Source organism: Arachis stenosperma, chromosome 2, assembly GCF_014773155.1.
Source record: "Arachis stenosperma cultivar V10309 chromosome 2, arast.V10309.gnm1.PFL2, whole genome shotgun sequence".
Classification (NCBI taxonomy): domain Eukaryota; kingdom Viridiplantae; phylum Streptophyta; class Magnoliopsida; order Fabales; family Fabaceae; genus Arachis; species Arachis stenosperma.
Genome location: NC_080378.1, coordinates 3,751,740 through 3,778,235, shown reverse-complemented (window position 1 = coordinate 3,778,235; position 26,496 = coordinate 3,751,740). Strand labels below are relative to the sequence as shown.

At 34.8% G+C, this 26,496-nt stretch overlaps 3 protein-coding genes across 12 annotated transcripts; 2 read left to right on the top strand and 1 right to left on the bottom strand.

Annotated features, from left to right (window-relative positions):
* Positions 1–2,056: 2,056 nt before the first annotated feature.
* LOC130962384 (uncharacterized) lies at positions 2,057–4,696 on the bottom strand. Its single transcript, XM_057888604.1, has 5 exons — positions 4,229–4,696; positions 3,863–3,974; positions 3,017–3,774; positions 2,632–2,974; positions 2,057–2,478 (listed from the first exon to the last, which is right to left on the bottom strand). Exons 1-5 carry the CDS (start codon positions 4,694–4,696, stop codon positions 2,057–2,059), a joined length of 2,103 nt encoding a protein of 700 aa, XP_057744587.1.
* A 2,925-nt stretch (positions 4,697–7,621) lies between these two features.
* Positions 7,622–12,788, top strand: LOC130961865 (putative disease resistance protein At3g14460). 2 transcript variants are annotated; one of them, XR_009079646.1, is made up of 3 exons: positions 7,622–11,482; positions 11,845–11,976; positions 12,074–12,788. XR_009079646.1 is itself a non-coding variant. In XM_057887901.1 (2 exons), exon 1 carries the CDS (start codon positions 7,904–7,906, stop codon positions 11,462–11,464), a length of 3,561 nt encoding a protein of 1,186 aa, XP_057743884.1. In that variant the 5' UTR covers positions 7,622–7,903; the 3' UTR covers positions 11,465–11,482; positions 11,845–12,788. The 2 variants fall into 2 exon arrangements, 1 of the variants encoding a protein (XP_057743884.1); XM_057887901.1 differs by having other exon boundaries at positions 11,845–12,788.
* Positions 12,789–20,884: 8,096 nt separating this feature from the next.
* On the top strand, positions 20,885–26,496 carry LOC130960231 (putative disease resistance protein At3g14460). Of its 9 annotated transcripts, none has more exons than XM_057885572.1 (5): positions 20,885–24,838; positions 25,098–25,355; positions 25,441–25,560; positions 25,657–25,888; positions 26,282–26,496. In XM_057885572.1, exon 1 carries the CDS (start codon positions 21,125–21,127, stop codon positions 24,818–24,820), a length of 3,696 nt encoding a protein of 1,231 aa, XP_057741555.1. In that variant the 5' UTR covers positions 20,885–21,124; the 3' UTR covers positions 24,821–24,838; positions 25,098–25,355; positions 25,441–25,560; positions 25,657–25,888; positions 26,282–26,496. The 9 variants fall into 9 exon arrangements, with proteins under 9 accessions (XP_057741555.1, XP_057741559.1, XP_057741558.1 ...); XM_057885576.1 differs by lacking the exon at positions 26,282–26,496 and having other exon boundaries at positions 25,098–25,156; positions 25,282–25,355; positions 25,657–26,145; XM_057885575.1 differs by lacking the exon at positions 26,282–26,496 and having other exon boundaries at positions 25,098–25,156; positions 25,218–25,355; positions 25,450–25,560; positions 25,657–26,145.

Genomic DNA, 26,496 nt, shown 5'->3' with positions numbered 1-26,496 from the left:
ATTCTGATTCTGAGATAACTGCTCTGATAATTGTTAATTTTGAATTAATTCTTATATTTTAGAACACATACTGATTTCTGCTCTTCCACACTCACCAACATAGAAGTCCCAAATTGCTTATTAACTCGTCCTGCATCTCTTTACCCTCTTCCCTGATTTTTTGAATGTTTTTCCTTAATCATTTTGCAAAAAATTTAACTGAGTCATATGTGGGTAAACATTGTACCTGGCTCCCGAACCAAGCTGCCCTTGTCCAATTGCATAACAGAATAACATGTTCCACTGTCTCTTCTTTTTCTCCACAAATCCTACACATAGGACACTTAGTTTCCTTTTATAGAAATTGACATTGACAGCAATTATATTATGGCAAGTCTTCCATAAAAACATCTTTATTTTTTGGGGAACTTGCATCCCCCATACTTCTTTCCAAAGCTCCTCATACTCAACACTTGATGATGCTTGCTTCATGTCAGCATACTCTTTTTCTTTTTTGGCACATTGATATCCAGTCCTAATGGTATAAATACCATCCATCCTTCTTGGCCAAATAAGCCTATCCTCTTTGTTTATTGTGCTGATTGGGGTTCTTAGAATCTTATCCTTACTTGAGGTGGAAAACATTGTTGTATCTTTTTCTTATTCCAACCTATCCCTTTTAACAGAATATCCTTTACCGAATTGAGCTCCCTATCTTCTAATTTAATAAGCTTACTTCCTCCCACAATTCATCTATCTTCCCAAAAGTTAATTTTTGAACCATCTCTAATACTCCAATTCCTGTGTCTCCTCAGAAAATCTCTCTCCTCTAAGATACTCTTCCATACCCATGAAGTATGTTTATTATCTTTGGCCTCCCAAAAGCTACTCTCCGGAAAATATATTGCCTTTAAGATTTTTACCACTCTCCAAGCTTGCTACGCAAGATGCGCTAAGATTTGGCATTCTAAATCTTTGAAACCTAGCCCTCCACTTTGCTTGTTCCAAATAACTTTATTTCAACTTTTCCAATGAATACCCCTATTCTTTTCCGGGCTAACCTACAAAAATTTGGCAATTCTGGATCCCAATTTTTTGCAGAATTTTTTTTGGAAACTTTATAAACTTTGTTGATAAACTTTTGGGCCTGTATTAAAAGTTGTGAAACAAATTGGGCTTGGCCCGATGCATTTTGCAGTCTGGTCCCAATTAATTTGATAGAATAAATATTGTCGTGACAAAAAAAAAATTAATTAGATTTTTTTTTATGAGCAATGGGGGAAGGACCCCAACAGCAAAGAAAACAGAAAAGAAAAAAGCAAAAGAAAAAGAGCAGATTAGGATCCTCTTAAACGGAGGGCCCCGTAACAATTACAAAAAAGAGCATAACTAATATCAGATGGTGCTCTATCGAGCAGGTGTAAACCAAGAGGCATGTCCTCGTCTGCTACAGAGTTAGCTTCACGAAGGGAGTGTAACAAAATAATGCGCTGCAAGCGAGCTGCCATGATACGAATGTCCTGAATGAGGGGGGCACAGGGATGAGTTGGGGAGCAGCCATGATTGATGAACTTGATAGCCACAGCTGAATCAGATTCTACGACAATGGACTGGTATCCGTTAGCTACCGCAATTTGTAGGCCATGGACGATTGCACATAATTCAGCATGCATAATAGAGCATCCACCTAAATTACATGAGAAACCTTTCAAAAATCTACCATCTGCATCTCTAAACACTCCACCACATGCCGCATTGTTTCTATAGGCATAAAGGGAGCCGTCCACATTAAGTTTTACAAATTCTGTAGGGGGTCGAGACCAAGCAATGTAGCAATTCCCGACAGCCTGGAGGTTCTTGGGTAGAAGGTTGCTTTTCGTGACTTTTAGAAACTCCTCCGACCGCGCTTTAATTCGACTCACCGCAGTGGCCATAGGAATAGACTAGCCATTAAAAATGAGCTTGTTCCTGAAGTGCCATATAGAGGAGGCAGCTACACCAAAGAGACATGGCTAGTCATTCTTGTTAGTGAGGTTCTGCATCAGCCAGTCCTTCAGATCCGTATTGAAGAAAGAGTTCACAAAATTGGGGGGAGGGGGAGAAGATATTTCCAAATGCATTGTGCGTAGGAACAGTCTCGTAGCACATGAATAACTGTTTCATCATGATGATGGCACCGTGGGCAGGAATCATCGTTCGTCAGGTGTCTTCGCCTTCTCTCTGAATTAGTAAGGAGGGCATTATGGGCCACCAACCAGAGAAACGTTCTGATTCGCTCCGGACCTTGCCAATTCCAGACTTGCCTAAAAACTATATTCGGAGTATGTTGCCCTTCAGACAAGCTCTGGTACGCTGACTTGGTGTTGAACAACCCATCAGGGGTGAGGCCCCAAGCTAAATGGTCAGTACCCTTCCATGGAGAGGGAGGAGAAATCGCCACTATCTTTTTCACCACATCCTCCGGTAATAGTTCTTGTAGCTTCCCAGTATCCCAATGCCCTGAAACGTCAAGGAACTCCATCAGTGAATTTGAGTAATTAAAATTACTACTTACCTGGTTTGCAACTCTATCGAGACGACCTAATCCCGGAACCCAGTTGTGGTCCCAGAAACGAATTTGGGCCCCGTCCCCTATCCTCTAAATGCAGTTACTTTGGACTTCCGGCCACAACTGACAAATTCCTTTCCAGAGATTCGAGTTGCTCCTCTTCCTTTCTACTCTAGGAATGACATTGTTACCGCTGCCATATTTTGATCTAAGAATTCTGACCCAAAGTGCGTCTTTCTTCTCAACCAAACCCCATCCCGCCTTCATCATGAACGCCTTGTTCATTTGGCTTGCATGTCTAATACCCAATCCACCAGAATTTTTCGGTTCATAAACTTTCTTCCAATTTAGCAGGTGTATCTTCTTAGACTGCTCCGTATCTCCCCAAAAAAAATTCCTGCATTTACGATCAATCATATCACAAGTAGAAGAAGGCAAATAGGCAGACTACATAGTATAAGAAGGCATAGAGGATAAGACAGATTTCACCAGGGTAACTCTTCCCGCAAGAGAAAGAGATGAGGCTTTCCAGGAATTGAGCCTGGTATTGAGTTTGTTGATGATATCTTCAAAGGTATTTCTTGAGACTTTAGAGTGAAAAATAGGAACACCTAGGTATTTCCCTAAGTCATCAGTCCTGGCAAATTGCAACGTGTTGCTTATCTCTGTTCGGACATTATGCCCCACATTCTTGGAAAAGAAAATGCGAGTCTTTTCTTTACTGACTTTCTGCCCGGAGCTTTCACAAAATGTCTCAAGGCATTTGTTAATAACATTGGCTTGATCTAGACTGGCTTCAGCAAACAGGATAAGGTCATCCGCAAAGCAGAGATGAGAGATAGGTGGGCCGTCCTTCTTCAGCCTGATAGGCTTCCAGAACTTATGATCCATCGCTGCACCAATAAGTTGGGACAGCCTCTCAATACAGAGAACAAAGATGTAGGGGGATATAGGATCTCCCTGTCTGATGCCTCTTAAGGGGGAGAACTCTTCCAACTCTTCACCATTCCACAAGACTCTCATCTTAGCAGTTGAGATGCAGTTAAGAATTAACTTTATAAACATTTGGGGAAGACCAATATCCATAAGGGTGTCACTGATGAAACTCCATTTTAACCGGTCATAAGCTTTCTCCAAATCAATCTTGATGGCCATCCATCCTTTCTTCCCTTTTTTTTTGTCGCATAGAGTGGATGACTTCTTGGGTGATGATGATGTTATCGGAACTGTGTCTCCCCAGAACAAAGCTACATTGAGTAGGCATCACCAATTTATCCATAATTTTTCTCAGGCAATTTGCCAAGATTTTTGTAACCACCTTATAGGATACATTACATAGGCTGATGGGCCGCAATTGTTTAAGGTGAGTAACATGATCCACTTTAGGGATAAGAGTAATAAGAGTTTCATTAACCTCTCCAATCTTGTCAGGTTGGTTGAAGATATTCTTTATCAGGTTGCAAACATCATCCCCAATTCTATTCCACTGACTCTAATAGAAAATGGCTTGTAGACTGTCTCTTCCTGGGGCTTTCCAGCTTCCAATACTAAAGATAGCATCTTTAATATCAGCATTAGATACCTCTTGGTTCAAGCTTTGCAAATCAGTACTATTAAGATTGGGAAACATATTATTTACAATGTAAGGAACATTTATAGAGTTGTCAGAATAGAGATCCATGAAGAAGAAAGTAGCATAACCTCGAGAGTTGCCTTGTCTGTGACCCAATTTCCATTATCATCCTGGAGAGACACAATCTTGTTTCTACGTCTTCGGATCATAGTTGAGCCATGAAAAAATTTCGTATTGCGATCCCCAAACTCAATCCACTTGCACCTAGACTTCTGGAACCAAAGAATTTCTTCTTGGATAAGGATATCTTCATACTCTCGCCATAGGTCCTGTTGTAGCTTATCAAGAAACGGATTTGAATTGTATATCAAACTGCTGGTTATGCCTTGTAATCTTCTAAGGATTTTCTGCTTTCGTTTGAAAATATTCCCAAACATCGACCTGTTCCAATCCTTGATATGGTCTTTAAATGTCGATAAACCCTCAGTCCAGGAGGTCTGAATATTCCAAGAATTATTAACCACATTTCCAAAATCAGGGTGAGTAAGCCAAGCAGCAAGAAAGTGGAAGGGGCGTCGACCTCTATTATGATCCATAGGAGAAAGAAGTTGAAGGCATATAGGTGAATAAAAAAAAATTAATTAGATAATATGTACCAATTAACCACTTAAACTGACATGGCATAATAATAGAAAGCTAGAAGGCTAATAATATATGTAGAGACTACTTTAGACTCTGTTTTAATATATTACTAATAGATGAATAGATTTACATTTTACTACTTTATTCTTGAAGTTGGTATTCATAGAAGATAGGAGGTAAGAGCCAAGTCATGAATGATTTATTTTGAAGCTTCCATTCTTTGTATGCTTCTGTTTCTTTATTCATGAATCTTGTAAGACAGCTTCCTTGCACTTTGAGTCCTATTGATTAAATACTATAGTACAATGATAAAACTATTAGATAAAATACAAATATAAATATTATTAATATTTTAATAATTAAAAAGGATATAATTTTATTTTTTATGAATCACAACAGCATGTATTTTTAACATATTATTACAACTAAATGATATTTAAAGAAATTATAAATTATCGAAAAAAAAAAGAAGTGATATATAGGCGACAAAGACACTATATAACTTATTATGAATACAATTACACAAAGAAATATAAAAATTAATGAATACAATCATATAATGACCTAATACATATGTTTAGTAAATTTAAAAAATAAAAAGAGTAAAGTATTGTTTTTGTCCCCAACGTTTAGGGTAAATCTCAAAATTGTCCCTAACGTTTCAATCGTCCTATTTACGTCCCTAACGTTTTAAAATTGACTTAATGTTGTCCTGCCGTTAGGGATCCGTTAATAAAATTAACGGCGGGACAAAATTGAGACGATTTTGAAACGTTAGGGACGTAAATAGGACTAAAACGTTGGGGGACAAAAATGATACATAGAAATAAATTTTAATTTTATTCTTCAATAATATCAATTTGTTACTGTACGTAGTATTCTATTATTTTTAATCATCTTTATACTTAATCACCTTATTTTCATTCTAAATAAATTTATTTTTTTAATTTTACACTTAAAGTAATGTATTTTTTATAAATAAATAAATTTTACGCTTTTATTCTAAATAAATAATGTAATGTGATTAGAATGAAAATGTAAAACTATAAAAAAAAATATAAGTAATGTGACTAAGTAATAAAAGTAAAATTACATGATTTATTTAGAATGAAAGTATAAAATTTATTTATTTATAAAAAAATTTTATTACTTTAAGCGTAAAATTATAAAAAAAAATTAATTTATTTAGAATGAAAATAAGGTGATTAAGTGTAAATATGATTAAAAATAATTGAATACTATGTATAATAAAAAATTGATATTATTGAAGAATAAAATTAAAATTTATTTCTATGTATCGTTTTTGTCCCTAACGTTTTAGTCATATTTACGTCCCTAACGTTTCAAAATCGTCTCAATTTTGTCCCGCCGTTAATTTTATTAACGGATCCCTAACGGCAGGACAACATTGAGTCAATTTTAAAACGTTAGGGACGTAAATAGGACGATTGAAACGTTAGGGACAATTTTGAGATTTACCCCAAACGTTGGGGACAAAAACAATACTTTACTCAAATAAAAATTATGATCATCAATCAAATTCCAGTTATGCAAAAAATTAGTAAGAATAAAGAGGGAAGAGGAGAAATAGAAAGAGATATGAGATTATGTGAGGAGATAAAGAAGATGTGTGAAGTGAATATTGATTTATATAGTAAATATAAGAATGAGAGATAAATATGAAAGGAGAAGGAAAGAAATTAAATCAAATTTATACCTATTAAAAAGAAAGTCTTATTTAGAGTGGCTTCAATATTAAGAAGATCTCTAATATTGGATTAATTTAGACATAATATCAGCAATTTAGTTTGGCTTTTTTTTTCTTTTTTGTTTTTAGTCATCCAAAACAAAATTCTTATAACGAGAATTCTATAATATAATATAAAGATAGAAGATTGTGTTTATATGGTATAAAATAACTATTTAAGTTGAAGTGACATCATGATAGAAAATTAGAAGGTTAATAATATATTTAGAGACTATTTTTAACTCTTTTTAATATATTACTAATAGATAAATAGATAGAGATAATGTTTGTTAGAAACAATTTTTAAAGAAAAAAAAAAAGAAAAACTAGACCTTAAATCCTTAATTAATTAGTGTTAAGAAAGTTAACATTGCAGCATCAGTATCATTATTTTATTATGAATATGAACCATAAACAGCTCATGAATCATATGATTTTTACTTTAACAAAAAAATTTCCATGCAGACTATACTTCCATTGGTCCTTCAAAAGTTGGTTGGAACTTTCCACGTCTTGCTATCACATTGCGTCTTTCAAAATTTTGTTAGGATACGATTAAAGGTTTTATGCAATAACGTTGCACCTTCCAAAATAACAATTAACAATAGCAATTAAAAACTAAAAAGTATAGTGTTATAATTAAGAGCCAGCAAGACATTTCACACTAACAATTTTTTTAATGTTACCACGGAGACTCTGAGTCAATTGCCTTTGTCTTTTGGCCAACTAATTTTGGCGGGAACCAATGTCTATGAACCTTAAATTATTTTAGAAAAATATTACATATCCAAATTTTTTTGTTAATCAAGTTCAATCAAGTTGGTTTAATATAACAAAAATCAGTTATATCTAACATTAATCTAAGTCTTATTTTTTAATTTGGTTGGACTTGGTTCATAAAAAGATCTGAATGTGTAGCATTACTCATAGTTTTATTACTCAGGTGTGCAGAAAAATCTTCCTTTAAAAAAATAAAATAAATTTGTTGCTATTTTCTTTTAATAACTTGCTTCATCATTCAAACAAGAATTTAAAAAGTTGAATTAAAGCAAAGCTAGGTGGGCACTCCACTACTTTGAAATTTGAATTATTTTAAGTTATCTCAGAGACTTGCTTGACACCTTCTTTTTACACTTGATTAAGAAAACTACTCGATCAAGTTCACTACATTGCAACCATTGTTCTCTTACCTTTCTCTGAAAATCCGATCACTTTGCTGTTGTTGTTGAGATCATAACATGGCTGGTGTACTTGTTGGTGGAGCTTTCCTCTCTGGCTTCATTAACTTGTCTTTGACAGGCTCCTTACAACTGATACTGTCAACTTGGTCTTGGGCAAGAAGCTTCGTCCGGACTTGGTTGAAAGGCTGAAGACTGCTCTGTTGGGTGCTGAAGCTCTTGTTGCTGATGCTGAGATGAAGCAGTTCGGCAATCCATTGGTGAGGAAGTGGCTCGATAGTCTCCGGGATGCTGTTTACTGTGCTGACGACTTGCTCGACTCTGTCCTCATCAAAGCTAAAACTGGAAAAAAGCTACGGTCTTCCTGGTCCATTAGCTTCTTCAAGGACCGGCATAGGGAGATGGTAGATAGGATGGAAGAGGTGGTTACAAAAATAGAGTATCTTGGAAACCAAAAAGATTCTCTTGGTCTTGGAAAGATTCCCACTGGTAGCTCATCATGGAGGATTCCAAGCAGTTCTCTTGTAAGAGGGAATGTGTATGGCAGGGAAGATGACAAGAAGGCCTTAGTCCAGATGTTGAATGACAACAATGAGAATCAATTGTCTGTGATAGCTATTGTTGGCATAGGTGGGGTTGGTAAAACTACTTTAGCCCAATGGCTGTACAACAATCAGGAGGAGTTCATGACGGGATTTGATCTGAAAGCATGGGTTTGCGTTTCGGAGAAGTTTGAAGTTGTTGAGACTACAAGGAATGTCATAAAGCAGATCTATGGAGGTTCTTGTAGTCTCGATGATTTCAATTCACTTCAAAATGCTTTGAAAGGAGAATTGTCCAATAAGAAGTTCTTTATTGTTCTTGATGATGTTTGGAGTGATGATGGTGACAAATGGAGTAATTTTATGACCCCTTTCCAATATGGGAAGAAGGGAAGTATTGTTCTTCTAACTACTCGCGGGGAAAATGTTGCTTTAGCAGTTAAGAACTGTCGCCCTTATTATCTCGGAGGGTTGTCAGAACACTATTGTTGGTCAGTGTTTGCAGACAATGCGTCTTTTCAACAATCAAATGGGAGTGCAGAACTTGAAGTCATTGGCAGAGAGATTGTCAAGAAGTGTCGTGGCTTGCCATTAGCTGCAGAAACACTTGGACGCTTGTTACGTGCAAAGCATGATGTTCAGGAATGGAAAGATATACTGACGAGTAATATTTGGGAATTTTCTGTGGAGAAGAGTAAGATCATTCCAGCATTACTCATTAGTTACTTCTATCTCCCTGCACATTTAAAGCGTTGTTTTGTGTATTGTTCTTTATTTCCCAAAGATTATAAGTTTAAGAAAAATGAATTAATCCTTCTGTGGATGGCAGAAGATCTTTTACCATCCTCAAAGGGAAGAAAGAGTTTAGAAGAAGTTGGTTGTGAGTGTTTTGATGAACTTACTTCCAGATTATTTTTCACAAAGATTCAAAATGATGGTGATTATTTTGTGATGCATGATCTCTTGCATGACTTAGCAATATTTCTTGCTGGAGATTTCTATTGCAACTCAGAAGAACTTGGTGAAGAGGAGATCAGCAATCAGACTCGACATTTGTGCGTAAATTTAAGTCGATGTAGCCCAAAACTTTATAATTCTATTTCTAAAGTAGAATCTTTAAGGACATTGTTGCTTATTAAAGATTTATTCTCTCCTGACTTCAACGTTGAAATGGCAACACATGAAATATTATCTAAGTGTAAATACTTGAGAGTTTTATCCCATGATCAACTTGATGTGTTGCCTGATTCAATGGGAAAATTGATCCATCTGCGCTACCTCAATCTCTCTTATTGTCATATTAAGAAGTTGCCAGAGTCTTTGTGCAACTTGTGTGTTTTGCAAACATTGAGGTTGCATCGTTGTGTTTATCTATCTGCATTGCCTAGTGATTTGCATCATCTTGTGAGTTTGCGGCATCTTGATATTAGAGAAACTTTTCTGCCAAAAATGCCTGGAAAATTGAGCAAGTTGAATCAACTTCAAACTTTAAATCACTTTGTCGTCAGCAAGCATAAACACAATGGAATCCAACAGTTAGGAGGGCTTCCAAATCTTCATGGATCACTTGAGATTGAGAAGTTGGAGAATATTGTTGATGTGAAAGAGGCAGAGAGCGCAAAGATATCGGATAAGCACATTGATGAATTAAGCTTGGAATGGTCTTCAGGTGCTGATATGGTTTCAAACACACAAACAGAAAGAGACATGCTTGTTAACTTGCAACCGCACTATGAATTGAAAGAGTTGAGAATCAAGGGATACAAGGGTACAACATTTCCAGATTGGTTGGGGAACTGTTCCTACAACTATGTGACAGGTATTTTTCTAGACTCTTGCAAGAATTGCTGCATACTGCCTTCACTTGGACAACTGCCATGTCTCAAGTCTCTATGGATTAGTCGTTTTGATAAGCTGGAGAGTGTTGGCAAGGAGTTTTACAAGAGTGAAAGCGATCATCATTCTTTGCCATATGCACCATTTCCCTCACTGGAGACATTGGAATTTGATGACATGCCATGCTTGAAAGTGTGGCACATATCTGACTCTGAATATTTTCCTCCACTCAGGAAGCTTGCAATAAGAAACTGTCCAATGTTAGAGGGAGAGATGCTTCATCAGGTATTCTTGAGAACCCTTTCTTCTTTGTCAGCTGTTTCCAAAATTTGCCGACTAGAGGGAGGACTAAATGAAGAGATGTACAGTTATAATGGGAATGGTTTATCAATCAGGGGAACTGAATCCGTGAAGTCTGCACTTAAGGCAATATGCATCGACCGTCAAACTTGTCTCCAAGAAATACAAATCCATGGGTGTTCATTTGCTATATCCTTTCCGGGCAATTGTTTACCCAAATCTCTGAAATGGCTGGCAGCCATCAACTGCAGCAAACTGGAATTCCCCGAGCAACAGCAGCAGAAATATGACTTGGTGGAGCTATACATTAGTAGCAGCTGCGATTCACTGACTTCGTTGTCGTTGGATGCCTTTCCCAATCTCAAGACTCTCACTTTATACGGGTGTAAAAATCTTGAATCAGTATCAATGTCAGAGCCATCACATGCTGCTCTTCAAAGTCTCACCATCAAATTTTGCCACAATTTTGTGTCATTTCCAAGAGAAGAACTGGCTGCTCTACAAAGTCTCGCCATCTTTGAATGCTACTCATTTGTGTCATTTCCAAGAGAAGGACTGGCTGCACCAAACTTGACTAATCTCGATGTCCAATACTGCAACAAGTTAGAGGCATTGCCGTATCAAATGAATACTCTTCTCCCCAAATTACACTCTCTCTACGTGCATTCTATCCCGATTCCAGAGGGGGGTTTTCCACCAAACTTGAAAGAGCTTGCTATCGGGGGACCATGGAGGACTCTATCGTCGATCAGCAACTTGGACGCCCTCACTCATCTCACCATGTATGGAGATAAATATGAGAGCACAAAGCCATTTCCAGACGTGGGTTCACTGCATCACCTTCCCTCCCTTACTACTCTGTATCTCAGCAATTTTTATAGAATGGAGACGTTGGAGTCCAACCAGCTTCTCCACCTCACCTCCCTCCAGCATTTACACATTCTATACGCTCCGAAGTTGAAGAATATAGCAGGAGAAAAGCTGCCTTCTTCTCTCCTACTACTTGAACTTGCAATTTGTGGTTTCCTGGGAGAATACTGCAAGAACAAGCATCAACAGATTTGGCCCAAAATTTCCCACATTCCCACTATTCTAGTCGATGGCCAACAAGTTTTTTGAATACAGATTTCTGAGCAGGTAATTCTCTAATCTTCACGTTACACATGCATAAGAATTAATTACCATGGAATGAAAATTGAAAGACAGTGAGTATCTTATTTTGTGTATCCGGCATTTGAGAATTTCGTTAGACATATTAAACAAATGGATGAATCAAATTTGCTGTTTTTACTTTTTACCATCTTCTGCTGGTAGCTTCTATTGAGGAACAAGTACACAGATGACAAAGATTTCAGCACAACATAATCTTTATACAATACAAACCATATCTGCATTACCTTCGGTAAACTGGACTAATATGTTCAGAATCAAAAGAAGTGATTTCTGTTTTAGCTTCAGGTTGGTATACTTACTCTATTCCTCTTTACAATTTACTTCAGGTTGGAGAATATTGCCGGAGAAAAGCTACCTTCCTATCTTACTGTTATGGTGATGGACCTGCTTTCTTCATGGATTCAACCATTAAAATGTGCATTAGGCAGCTTCTATGGCAATTGCGACTTGGCCGGCATGTAAATACTTTTTGTAAAATTTTCCATTGGGATATTGCTATTTTGAAGTCAATTTTTTCTCAAGCTGAACTTGTCCCTACCGATTCTGTTTTTGAAGCTAAAATAAAATGCTACAATGTCGAGCACATCATCGAGCAGGTTCTGATATTTTCCTTTGTGTGAGGCCCAAGCAAACACTTTTTGGAGTGTCTCTCTCTATGTTCCTTTTAGTGTGTTAACCTCGTCAAGTGAAAAATCAGATGGTCAAATGTTTTCTTGTTTGAATGGAGATTCTTCACTCATAGTTCTTCAATTTGGAGCTGTGGTTGTGATCTGAGCTCTCAAGTAGGACTGGCAGAAAGTGTGTAAACAAGCATCGTTGATTTCATTTTGTTAATGTGTTTGTGTCCTTGTGCATGTATGATTATTAGTGCTTGTAAGTTGTGAGACATCTTTGTAACTTTCATTTGGATAAGACTTTGGTATTTTATTTTTCTGCCTTCTCTTCAATATTTTGCTGCTATTAACTATTGCCATATATAGTGTGCCTATATTATGTTTGGGTGCTTCCAAATTATGCCTTTGACAGGTTTAATTTATTCCCTCCATTCTTAGAGTTAAAGATAATTTATTCCCTCCCAAATGCAGAACATTGCCTTAGCCTAAAGGGATGCAGTTTCTGGGAAGATTCAAGAAAGGTGTGAATGAGTTATGACTTATGAGTATCACTCAGCACATACTGATACAGGGTGGTGTTAAAGTCAGTGATAATGTAGATAGATACATATACATATTTATTTTAACTATTTAATCAAATTATTCCTTACAACATATGCCTCATTCCCTCACCATTATAGATTTATAGTAGTATAGTAAATTTAGATTAGCAGTATCTAGACTACTATATATTCAACTATCCTCAACAAACACCTATCTTTTAATTGCTGTTCAAATTCTCTATGCTTACTTTGTGTAAAGTGGGAACAATAATGAACAATAAATTATACTGTACCACTAATTTTAGTATATATATCCTATTCAATCATATATATATGCATCAGTTACCATCATATATATAGTCAAATTTAGTAATACATCTGTGATGAAAATTCTTTTGAGTATTTTATGGCTTGTTTGTTTCTGCATTCTGTTGTTTGTATATGGAGATATCAAAGTGTCTACCATGCTTTGTGGATTTAAACTTCAAGTTTAGTCTGATTGATAGTTTACAGCTGAGAAATTCCAAAAAGAGGATAGTACTTATGCTAAATTTTGATTATTTAAGTTTTACAGCTGAGATATTTTTTCCCACGCTAAACTTTGGGGTTGTATTTTTCTGCCTTCTCTTCAATATTTTGCTGCTATTAGATATTGCCATAGTGTGCCTATATTATGTCTGGGTGCTTCCATGTTATGCCTTTGACCAGTTTAATTTATTTCCACCATTCATAGAGTGAAGGATCATTTTACAATATTAAGTATCTTGCCCATGAAAATTATATTGAGGTGCATTCTATATAACTGGTAGCCTAATGTTTCCAAATTCCAAAATGTACACACAAGAAGGGGAAAAGCTTGGCTTCTAGCTTGGTTGAATATACCGTGTAACTTTCTTTCATTTTATCTGCTTTCTCTAATCTCCTTTCTTTTTAAAAAGTAAAAAAAAAGGAAGCAAAGAAAACTAAATGCAATTCAACTTGACTGGATTCTAACCAACTTGGGTTGGCTGAGTAGTCAACTCAGTCGTCCTCTTAAGTAAGTGTCGGGAGTTCGAATCCCACTTTGTACATATAGCAACCTATTAGCTAATGGCAGACCCTGAGGAATACTGTGGGCCAAAAATTGCTTAAAAGGTTTCATATGTGTGTACAAGAACTAATCTCTTGCCATTTACACAATTTTTCTTGAATAAATAAAAGTGAAGAATCATCAATGGAAAAAGAAAAAAGCTATGAAAGCTTGATTTGAGAGGGAATTACTTATATGCACTTCATGCCGAATGGTGTAAAATATGAATAAAATCATGGTTGTAAAACTCTGAATTTTACTCTAATACTCTCGAGTTTTCGATTTTAGATTATCAAAACGAGTTAACTCGTATAATAATTTGAATCAATTCTTAATATATAAAAGTAGATGGATAAGTACTAATTTTAGGACATCTTTCTTCTCTTATTAATACCATGTCAGCAACATCGCTTACTTGGCAAAATTTTAGAATCAACCACTCAATTTTTGCCAAATCAACTATTAATTCTAAATCAGCAAAAAAATAAAATATACAAGTACTAATTAGAAATTAATAGTGTCTAATCAAATTTGTAACTTACAAGAATTTATATCCCTATATTTATTATATCTTACCGTTATAAACAATCTATTCTTAATAAACATCCATATTACAAATGTCATAATAATCTATTAATCATAATAAGTTTTCCGTTACAAATATTCAAATTTCATACTATTTGAACTACTTATATAAGTCTCTTATCACTATTTCTTCAAATAACATCAAATTTAGCACAAGAAATTTATTTTCGCACTACACAACATCTCAAACTTATTCAATGGAGCATCATTCTTTAGACAATATTATCAAATAAATAGACAATTGGTTTATCAAAGTTCGCGTGGTTCGTTTATAAGAAACATTAACACCCACAAATGAAGAAGAGTCCATTTGCTTAAAAATGATTATATTGGATGAAAAGATACAAAACAAACATATTTATTATATTTTTAAATTGAATTTACAAAAAAATAGTTTAATTATTTTTGCTTTTTATATTTTTTTATTATTTTATAATACTTTATATATAATTGTATTTTAATATCGTTAAAATTATACTTCTTTCAATATGCTATTCATTGTTTCTTTTTAACAAATTATTAACTATGATTTACTAACACTGCAGTGAACACATCTTCGTGTAATTGTGAAGAAAAATATGATGACTAAATTCAAACATTTGTTACAAGAAGGAAAAGTCTATACTATAAAAAATTTAAAAATAGAAGATGCAAATGATTTGTATAGACCAATTAAACGTACAATAAAAGCAAACTTTTTACTCACAACTGTTATGAAAGAAATTAAAGATCCAATTTTGAACATTTTTCGACACTATTTTGAATTTGTATCACTTGAAACATTATCTGAGAGAGTGGGTCAAAGAAAAATACTAATAGGTAACTTCACTTTATGCTATTTCAATTATTCTTTTTAAAAATAACTTAGAGTAAAGTATTGTTTTTGTCCCCAACGTTTAGGGTAAATCTCAAAATTGTCCCTAACGTTTCAATCGTCCTATTTACGTCCCTAACGTTTTAAAATTGACTTAATGTTGTCCTGCCGTTAGGGATCCGTTAATAAAATTAACGGCGGGACAAAATTGAGACGATTTTGAAACGTTAGGGACGTAAATAGGACTAAAACGTTGGGGGACAAAAATGATACATAGAAATAAATTTTAATTTTATTCTTCAATAATATCAATTTGTTACTGTACGTAGTATTCTATTATTTTTAATCATCTTTATACTTAATCACCTTATTTTCATTCTAAATAAATTTATTTTTTTAATTTTACACTTAAAGTAATGTATTTTTTATAAATAAATAAATTTTACGCTTTTATTCTAAATAAATAATGTAATGTGATTAGAATGAAAATGTAAAACTATAAAAAAAAATATAAGTAATGTGACTAAGTAATAAAAGTAAAATTACATGATTTATTTAGAATGAAAGTATAAAATTTATTTATTTATAAAAAAATTTTATTACTTTAAGCGTAAAATTATAAAAAAAAATTAATTTATTTAGAATGAAAATAAGGTGATTAAGTGTAAATATGATTAAAAATAATTGAATACTATGTATAATAAAAAATTGATATTATTGAAGAATAAAATTAAAATTTATTTCTATGTATCGTTTTTGTCCCTAACGTTTTAGTCATATTTACGTCCCTAACGTTTCAAAATCGTCTCAATTTTGTCCCGCCGTTAATTTTATTAACGGATCCCTAACGGCAGGACAACATTGAGTCAATTTTAAAACGTTAGGGACGTAAATAGGACGATTGAAACGTTAGGGACAATTTTGAGATTTACCCCAAACGTTGGGGACAAAAACAATACTTTACTCAAATAACTTATTAAAAAAATCTACACATTTTTATTCTTTTTATTGTAGATGTCATTGGAAAACTACATCAAGAGATTAAGGAGAAAGAAAACCATATAAATTCAAGACACATCTTCGAAAGAAAAACATATATACAAAGATGAAACAAACAACATAATAGAAAGTATATACAATTTAACAATTCATAAAAAACATGTTTTCACAGAGACCTACGACAGAAAGAAGAAAACAACTCTAACAATAACCAAGTCCATCAACTAAAACAAATGCAAAAATCAAACCACCAAATAAAAATATCACTTTGTATAACTCCAACATCTAAATCTTTTGTATTACCAATTATTTTAAACAAAATACCTTTCAAATTTAACTTTAGTTTAGATATATTTAATTTAATTTTACAAAACGCATTGCGTGGGTCTCATTCTAGTGTGAATAAACTCGGTAAATTTAGTAAACTCTCACAAACTCGGATAAGACTATTTTAGCTCGAATTTGGTTACTTTAGTATCAATTTTGCAAGAACCATTTTAAGTGAAACTTCAAAAATGAAGATATTATTTAAACTTAATGAAAATATGGAGATGGTTGAGGTTTCATTGTACTTGTGAATATTCTTATGCAGTGGCAATTGTATCAACACTGTTCATTCAATTCAAGGTTCACTCGAGTTGGTAAACCGGATTTATATGTCGGGACCAGAAGAGGTGTTTTCTGATGTTAGCTTCAGGCTGGTAATTACTTTATCCTTTAATCCGGAGTTCCATTTTTCCTGCTGGGTCAGAAAATTTTAAATGATAACTTGATATATAGAAGGAAGAAAATAATGTGTACTAGGACAAAATTGTTGTTCTTTCTTTGCTAATAATGCTTAATGTTTATGAATTCTGCCAGCAATATCAAGCTTATTAGCTCAGGTTTTTTTGAAAATCACGTGAGTTCTTGAATTTCAAGTCTATTCCATATATTCAGCTAGAACAACATTTTAAAAGTGAGCTAAAGTGGAAGCCAACATTGTAGAGCAGGTTCATATTCCATTTATTAAATTTCTCATATAAATCCTTTTTGTATTCATCATTCAGCCTATGGTCTTTCCAAAGTTGCAAATGACACTTTTGTCAAGAAGTCAAGTTCTTGATCCTTTAGTCTTGTCTTGACACAAATGCAAAGTTTTTCTTCTTCTCACTTGTGCCACTTTATTTATCATTCTGTTTCTGCAATTTTTTTAATCAGAGAGTGATTTGTTGTAGGCGAATTGTGTATGTATGATTTTTTGTCTGAGCTCTGTAGTAGAACTGCCAGAAAGTTTCATTAATTTAATCTTTTGGATGACCATTTTCTTCCGTAGAATAGAGTGCATTTGTGGTCAGTGCTTGCAAGTTCTGAGAATAATTTATTTTGTTCCTTTGATTTGGATAATAATGAGGTTTTCTACTTTCTTTATTTTTCTGCCTTCTCTTTAATATTTTGCTGCTATTAATGTAGATGATCTTGCCTCTGGAGTCTGGACATTAAATATATAATATACATTATCACAACTAGAGTGAGACCAGCGCAATGCGCGGAGAGGTAGATTACTTATATTATAAATAGATTTTAATAAATGTTATATTAAAAATATTTTAGAAAACATATTATAAATAGATTTTGAATTTCTTTTTTTTTTTAAAAAGACATAGATTATTTATATTAGAGTTATATAAAACTGCATTTTCATATTTTTTTTCATTTTTCGATTTGCATTAATTGCTACACTTTGTCTTTTTTTGCGTTTTTTTTAAATAATTAAAAAAATGAATGAATGAGAATGAAAAACATATAAAAATGTTAAATTAAATTTAAAAAATTTTTGACAATTAGTATGAGAGATTAAGAAATGAAGAGTAGTAAGAGTCTTAATATATATAAGTTGTAGAATTTGAATATTTGTAACTGAAATTTTTTATAATAATTATTATTATGACACTTTTAATGTATGTTTATTGCATTTAAATAGTATTTGAATAATAAGAGATAAGAGTTTTTTGTTTTAATATTTTTTTAAACATTTTACTAAATAGTGATTGGTTGATTTTCATCTTGTGCCAAGTCATTAGAATTGTTGATGTGGCATCATTAGTAAAGAAAAGATGGCTTAAACTCATTGTGGAGAAAGTTAGTATTTGGAAAAAGTTAATTTGTTGGTTTTTATTGTGTTTTTTAATTGTTTTTTGTGTTTTTTTTTATGTAAAAATAAAAGTTGATTTGGCAAGATTTGAGTGGTGGATTTTAAAATTTTGCCAAGTAAGCGTTGGTGCTGACATGGCGTTAGTAGAAGAAGAGAAATAACTTAGAAACAATGTGGGTAAACCTATGTACCTACTTTTATATATTAAGAATAGATAAATAGATAGATAGATAGATTTGGCAAGATTTGAGTGGTGGATTCTAAAATTTTGCCAAGTAAGCAATGGTGCTGACATGACGTTAGTAGAAGAAGAGAAATAACTTAGAAGTAATGGGGAGTGGATCCTCTCCAGTGGAAAAAAAACTGGATGGTGTCCAGTGGAGGATCTCACCTTTCATTCTTCTCTCTCTCCTATTTAATTTTGGTCCCACTTATAGAATTAAAGGTGAGAGATCATACTTTATTCTGTCAAGTGTTAGAAAAAATGGAGAGGATCCATTTCCGAAGTAATGTGGGTAAACCTAATTTTGGTTGTGACAGTTGGACAGAACCGTTTAAAAAAGAGGAATACATAAACCTGTGCTACTTGCAATGAGTTCACAATTAAAATGTTATTATTTATAACAAATAAATAGCACTATTGAAAATGATATTGAACAACAGAATGAGAAGAGTAAACGGAAAAGTTGAAAATCTTTAGGAAGATACTTGGGACGAATTTCCTACGTTGGCGGCGCCGAATGGTAACGTTGGTCTGAGACCCAGAATCGAGCTCTGACAGGAAAATCGCAACAGGAGGAATGGAGTTTGCCTGGTTTCTACAATTTATGCAATGCGGCTCCGCCGGAGATGGACATCTTGATGGACAATTTGTTTTGAGGAAAAAAACATTGGCTCATGGGACCGGAAGAGGATGGAGGAAATAGGATCTTGGTATGGAGAGGTGCCAAGAGGAAGAGGGTTTCGAGAAGTATGAGAAAGGTAATAAGCTCTTTGGTTTTCAGAGCTTTTTTCTTTTGGGTAAATGTTAATTTGTGTTTTTGTTGTTTTAGAAATAAGGATTGATTTGGAAAAAGTTAAGTTATTGGTTTTATTGTATTTTTTAGTTGTTTTTTGTGTTTTTTTTATTTGAAAATAAAAGTTGATTTGACAAGATTTGAGTGGTGGATTCTAAAATTTTGCCAAGTAAGCGATGATGTTGACATGGTGTTAATAAAAGAAGAGAAATAACTTAAAAGTAATGTGGCTAAACCTATGTACCTACTTTTATATATTAAGAATAGAAGATAAGGAATCTGTATGGGAAAACACAATGGTTTTTGTTGATTCAATATGAATGAAGAATTACACGCCTTTTTTAAAGTCAATTCATTAAGAAGCCATGCATTATTAAGCTTCCAATAAATTTCCACAAAGACAACAATTCCATTGGTCACACAAACGAGTCTAGCAATCACACTGATAGTCAAAAGTCAGGATTAAAGGAATCAAAAACACTATTATGAGTGCGAAACAAATTAGCATTAAGCATCCATTGCCAACATTTTAAGCACCTATAATTAACTCCGTTACACCAAAATTCATTTCATTGCATGCATTATTTCCTTTTATTAAAAATAATTATTTTAGGTGTCTTTTGTTATTTTATGTTTCTTTCATCTTTGTATTTTATCTACTCAGAAAATTGAAAATTTGTGTCTCTGTTTTTATATATAATTGAGGAAAAAAAGAAAGAAAACTCTGCCACTAAATACATAACTCTGCTTAATAACTACTTGTAATAATTCAAATACCATAACTCTTCTTATAATACTGAGTAGTAACTAATATGTTATATACCATAACTACTTCTATTTGATGCATTAGAGGGAAACCAGTATAGTAGTACTTTTGAACCAGCTCCAATAACATAACTGAAAGTTTTCACAAGATGCAATTATGTTGCATCCATCAAATAAAGCAGAAATGTTTGGTAACAAAAACATTAGCCAAAAATAGTCAAAACTTGCCTTATTTAGCATTCATTAATTGTTGCTAGAATTAAATGAATGCTAAATAAGGCAAGTTTGAGCTTTTTTTTTTTTTGTCTCCCTAACATTACTGCAAATAAAGTAGAATCGAGGATAAAGTTAGTGTGAGCCAGCTGGGAGGACTTGAAGTGAATGAGTGTAATAAGCTAACAAATTTGAAGCACCACACAATCGAAAAGGGAATACAGTGAACGGAGCTGAATTATTGGAAGGAGAAACTCTTCATCAAATCACATACACCATATCTTATCTACTAATTTATCTTAATAATTTAAAAGAGTGGAGTGTCATGACTCATTAGAAACCAGAAAGTATAAAACAAAGACCAAAGCAATTTCTTACCCAAACAAAGGTGCTAGACAACAAAGTAGACCATTATTGAGAAAGTGAGCATAGCTAAGCATCAGCATCATTACTTTACCATGACCCACCACAAATGGCTCCCTATGATAATGATAAGGTCACATGGCTTGTGTTTTTCAAAATTTTGGAAATAAAAGGTAACAACAGTTAGGATTAAAGGCGAAACTGAAATTTACATTGCATGACACTTCCATATTGCAAAATAACAATCAAACACATAAAATGAGTAAGAGTCAGCAAGGAAGTCCACTAATGGCACCAACTTTTTGTTAGGCCCCTCATGTCCCTGTTTACTCAATTGTCTTTGTCTTGTTGCTAACAAATTATTGAGAACTACTTCTTCACTATAAGCTTTGACAGACCAACACACAGTTCCGTTACAAAGCCTGCAAGCATTGCATTTTTCACTCTTCTCCTTCATATCTTAAATTTCTGATCACTTGTTGAGATCATATCATGGCTGGTGCACTTGTTGGTGGAGCTTTACTTTCTGGCTTCATTAACGTTGTCTTTGACAGGTTCCTTACAACTGATGCTGTCCACTTGGTCTTGGGAAAGAAACTTGGCCCTGACTTGGTTGAAAGGCTGAAGACTGCTCTGTTGGGTGCTGAAGCTCTTGTAGCTGATGCTGAGTTGAAGCAGTTCGGTAATCCATCTGTGAGGAAGTGGCTTGATAGTCTCAGGGATGCTGTTTACCATGCTGAGGACTTGCTGGATGCTGTCCTCCTCAAAGCCACCACTCAAAAGAATGTAAGTTCTTCCTGGTCCCTTAGCTTCTTCACCAACCGAGATAGGGATGACATGGTAGACAAGATGGAAGGGGTGGTTAGAAGAATAGAGGATCTTGGGAAACAAAAAGATTTCCTTGGTCTTGAAAAGATTCCCACTGTAAGCTCATCATGGAGGACTCCGACCAGTTCTATTGTAAGAGGGAACGTGTATGGCAGGGAGGATGACAAGAAGGCCTTAATCAAGATGCTGAATGACAACAGTGAGCATCACCTGTCTGTGATCGCTATTGTTGGCATAGGTGGGGTTGGTAAAACAACCTTGGCTCAATGGGTGTACAATAATGCAGAGTTGATGGAGGGATTTGATAGGAAAGCATGGGTTTGCGTTTCGGAAAACTTCAATATTGTTGAGACTACAAAGAATATTGTAAAAGAGATCTCTACAAATACTCAGGATCCTGACAGCTTCAATTCAATTCAAGATGCTTTGAAGAAAGAATTGTCTGAAAAGAAATTTTTTGTTGTTTTGGACGATGTTTGGAGTAACGATCAACATCAATGGAGAAATTTTATAGCCCCTTTTCAATACGGGGCTAAGGGAAGTACTATTCTTCTAACTACTCGCAAGGAAAATGTTGGTTTAGTTGCTCAAACAAATTATCAACCTCTCATCCTCAACACATTGTCAGAAGATCAATGTTGGTCAGTGTTTGCATACAATGCATCTTTTCCAGAATCAAATGGGAGCCCTGCATTAGTAGAAATAGGCAAAAAGATCACAAAGAAGTGTGATGGTCTGCCATTAGCAGCAGAAACACTTGGTTGCTTGTGCAGAAACCATGATGCTGAGGAGTGGGGAAAAATATTAAAGAGTGATATTTGGGAGTTTTCTACGAATGACAGTAAGATAATCCCAGCGTTATTAATAAGCTACTATCATCTCCCTCCACATTTAAAACGTTGTTTTGTTTATTGTTCATTGTTTCCCAAAGGTTATAAACTTGAGAAATATGAATTAATCTTGTTGTGGATGGCAGAAGATCTATTACAGGTATCAAATAGAAGAGAGACTTTAGAAGAAGTTGGCAGCAAATATTTTGACGATTTAGCTTCTAGATTATTTTTTAAAAAGCTTCAAGATGATGATCACTATTATGCTATGCATGATCTCTTGCATGACTTGGCAATATTTCTTGCTGGAGACTTTTATTGTAGATTAGAAGAACTTGGTGAAGAAGAAGAGTTGGGGAGTTTGACTCGTCATTTGTCATTTGGAAAATTGATGAATCGCTCAGTCTCAAAAAGTTTTAATTCCATTGCTACATTGAAATCTTTGAGGACATCCTTGAATGTCAACGATTTGTTTAGCATGGAAAGCGTAGCGTCAAAGTTTAAATACTTGAGAGTTTTATCCTTTGATGAACTTGACGAGGTGCCTAATTCAATTGGAGAATTAATCCATCTGCGCCACTTGGATTTGTCTTATACTGATATAAAAACATTACCCGAGTCTTTGTGCAGCTTGTGCAATTTGCAAACATTGAAGTTGCGTGGTTGTTCTGAGCTAACGACGCTTCCTAGTGGTTTGCATAATCTTGTGAGTTTGCGGCATCTTGATATTAGAAAAACCTCTTTGGAAGAAATGCCCAGAAAAATGAGCAAATTGAATCAGTTGCACGTTTTGAGTTCCTTTGTCATTGGCAAGCACGAAGACAATGGAATCCAGGAGTTAGGAGGGCTTGTAAATCTTCACGGATCCCTTGAGATTAAGAAGTTGGAGAATATTGTTAATGTGAAAGAAGCAAAGATGGCAAAGATAATGGATAAGAAGCACATTGATGAATTATGGTTGGAATGGTCTTCAGGTGATGATTTGGTTTCAAGCACAGAAACAGAAAGAGACATGCTGGATAACTTGCAACCGCAGAATGGGTTGAAAGAGTTGGAAATCAAGGGATACAAGGGTACAATATTTCCAGATTGGGTTGGGAATTGTTCCTACCAAAATATGACAAGTGTATCTCTAGAGTGTTGCAAGAATTGCTGCATGCTGCCTTCACTTGGACAGTTGCCATCTCTCAAGTCCCTGCGCATTCGAGGTTTCGATCAGCTGAGGAGTATTGGCGGCGAGTTTTACAAGAATGAAGGAGATCATTCTTCGCATATTGCACCATTTCCCTCACTTGAGAGATTGAAGTTTGATGACATGGCATGTTGGGAGGTGTGGCACGTATCTGAGTCGGAAACATTTCCTCAACTTAGGAAGCTTCAAATAACAAATTGCCGAATGTTGAAGGAAGAGATGCTTAATCAGGTATTTTTCAGAATCGTTTCTTCTTTGTCGGATGTTTCCAAAGTTCGCAAACTACATATATACGACTACCTTGGACAGCACACCAAGACCATGAAACTTAATGGGGATAGTTTATCAGTTTGGGGATGTGAATCTGTGAGGGAGTCTGCATTTAAGGCAATAATGAACATGAACCATCTAAGTTGCCTGCAAGAAATGGATATCTCAGGGTGTTCCTCTCATGTATCCTTTCCGGGCAATTGTTTTCCCAAATCTTTGCAAAAGCTGGAAATCCGGAGGTGTAGAAAACTAGGATTCCCCCAGCTACAGCAGCACAAGTATGATTTGGTAGAGCTACTAATAGAAGAGAGCTGTGATTCACTGACCTCCTTGTCGTTGGATGTCTTTCCCAATCTCAAGAATCTCCATATACATAATTGTTGGAATCTGGAATCAGTGTCAATGTCAGAGGCACCACACGCTGCTCTTCAACGTCTCTCCATTACTTTGTGCTCCAAATTAGTGTCATTTGCAGGAGAAGGACTGGCTGCACCCAACTTGACTCATCTCAGCATCACACATTGCTACAAGTTGGAGGCATTACCACGTGACATGAAGAGTCTACTCCCAAGTTTACACTCTCTCAACATATATGGTTGCCCAAACATTTGCAGGTTGGCAGAGGGTGGTTTGCCGCCTAACTTGAAATCACTTGGTGTGGGAGGTTGCGAGGAACAACTGAGGGATCTATCACGGATGGCCAACTTCCACGCCCTCACTCATCTTACAATTTCAGGTTATAACTGCGACAACATAAAGTTATACCCAGAGGTGGGTTCGCTGCCTCACCTTCCCTCCCTTACCACTCTTGAGATATGCTGGTTCCATAATCTGGAGACATTGGAGTGCAACGAGCTTCTCCGCCTCACCTCCCTTCAACAATTGCAGATTTCATGCTGCCAGAAGCTCCAGAATATGAAAGGAGAAAAGCTGCCTCCCTCTCTCTTCCTACTTCAAATTTCTTACTGTGGTTTGCTGGAAGAACACTGCAGGAACAAGCATCAACTAATCTGGCACAAAATTTCCCACATCCCCACCATTCAAGTCAAGGGAAAATTAATTGTCTGAACAGAGATTTGTGAGCAGGTAATTCTGTAATCTTCCTGAATCTCACATCCCACCACAATTAAATTCACACACGCGTAAGTGATACTTACTTATTGGTATCAACACGTATATTTTTGGATAAAATTGCATTTAAAGAGGAATATACAAATTAATTACCATGAAATAAAAATTGAAAGACAATGAATATCTTTTTTCGTGTATCCAACATTTAAGAATTTCTTTAGATATATTAAACATATGGATGAATCAAATTTACTGTTTTTACCATCTTCTGCAGGTAGCTTCTACTTAGTTACAAGTGCCCAGATGACTAAGATTTCAGCACATAATCTTTATGTAATACAAACCATACTTACATTTACCTTCATTCAATCAAAAGAACTAATTTTTGTTTTAGCTTCAGGTCGGTATAGCTACTCTATTCCTCTATGCAATTTACTTCACGCTGGAGAATATGGCAGGAGAAAAGTTCAAGACTGTCCTTTGCTTGGTGAACACTACAAGAAGAAGAGTTGCAGCTAAACTCTCTATGAAGGTAACATAAATTTGATGGATATATGGGTATTGCTATTGGAACTGCTCTATCTCATATAATTTCTTATGGATACCAACTCAAATAGATTTTACAGGGGCCTGAAGAGATACATAACTGCTATGGTCAAGGAACTGCTTTCTTTATGGGTTCAACCAATAAAATGTGCATTAGACCTCTTATGTGGCAATTGCAACTTGGGGAGCATGTAGGTACTTTTGTAAAATTTTGCATTGCGGTATTATTATTTTGATGTGAATCTTTTCTAACGCTGAATTTGTCTCTTTCGGTTCTGTTTTTGAAGGTAAAAAGGAATGCAACAATGTTGAAGACATCATTCTGTATTTATCAAGCAGGTTCTGATAATTTTCCTTTGTGTGAGGCCCAAGCAAACATTTTTTGGAGAGTCCCTCTACATCCCCAAATGAATGATAAGATGGTCAAATCTGTTCATGTTTGAATGAAATTCTTCACTCATAATTCTTCAATTTGGAGATGTGGTTGTGATTTGAGCTCTCAAGTAGAACTGGGAGAAAGTCTGTAAACAAGCATCATTGACTTCATTTTGTTGTTGTGTTTGGGTTGTTGTACAAGATTTGTGCATGTATGTTTATTAGTGTGTGTAAGCTTTGAGACACCTTTGTAGCTTTAATTTGGATAATAGTGAAGTTTTTTTTTTTTTTTTTTACCTTCCGGTGGGTTTTTTTATCTCATACATTGAGAGGTTTTTATTCCCACGTTAAGACTTTGGTATTCTATTTTTCTGCCTTCTCTTCAATATCTTACTGCTATTAACTATTGCCATATATAGTGTGCCTATATTATGTTTGGGTGCTTCCAAATTATGACTTTGACAGGTTTAATCTATTACCTCCATTCTTTGAGTGAAAGATAATTCTATAATGTTACTGTTCTTGTGCGATGATCAGTGTATAGCTCATCCTCCAGCAGTCAACTCCGAACTCTTTGTTTGGGAAGAGTTATACCTTGGTACAGAAAGAACAAGGGAGTGTGATACCTGCAAAAGGCACTCCAACACTCAAGTCAGTGAATGTGTAAATAGTTATGTCTCTTTTCTTATATGTTTCATAAAATGTCTTACCTCCCTTATATGTGAGGTGAGATATTAACAGTTACATTCAGG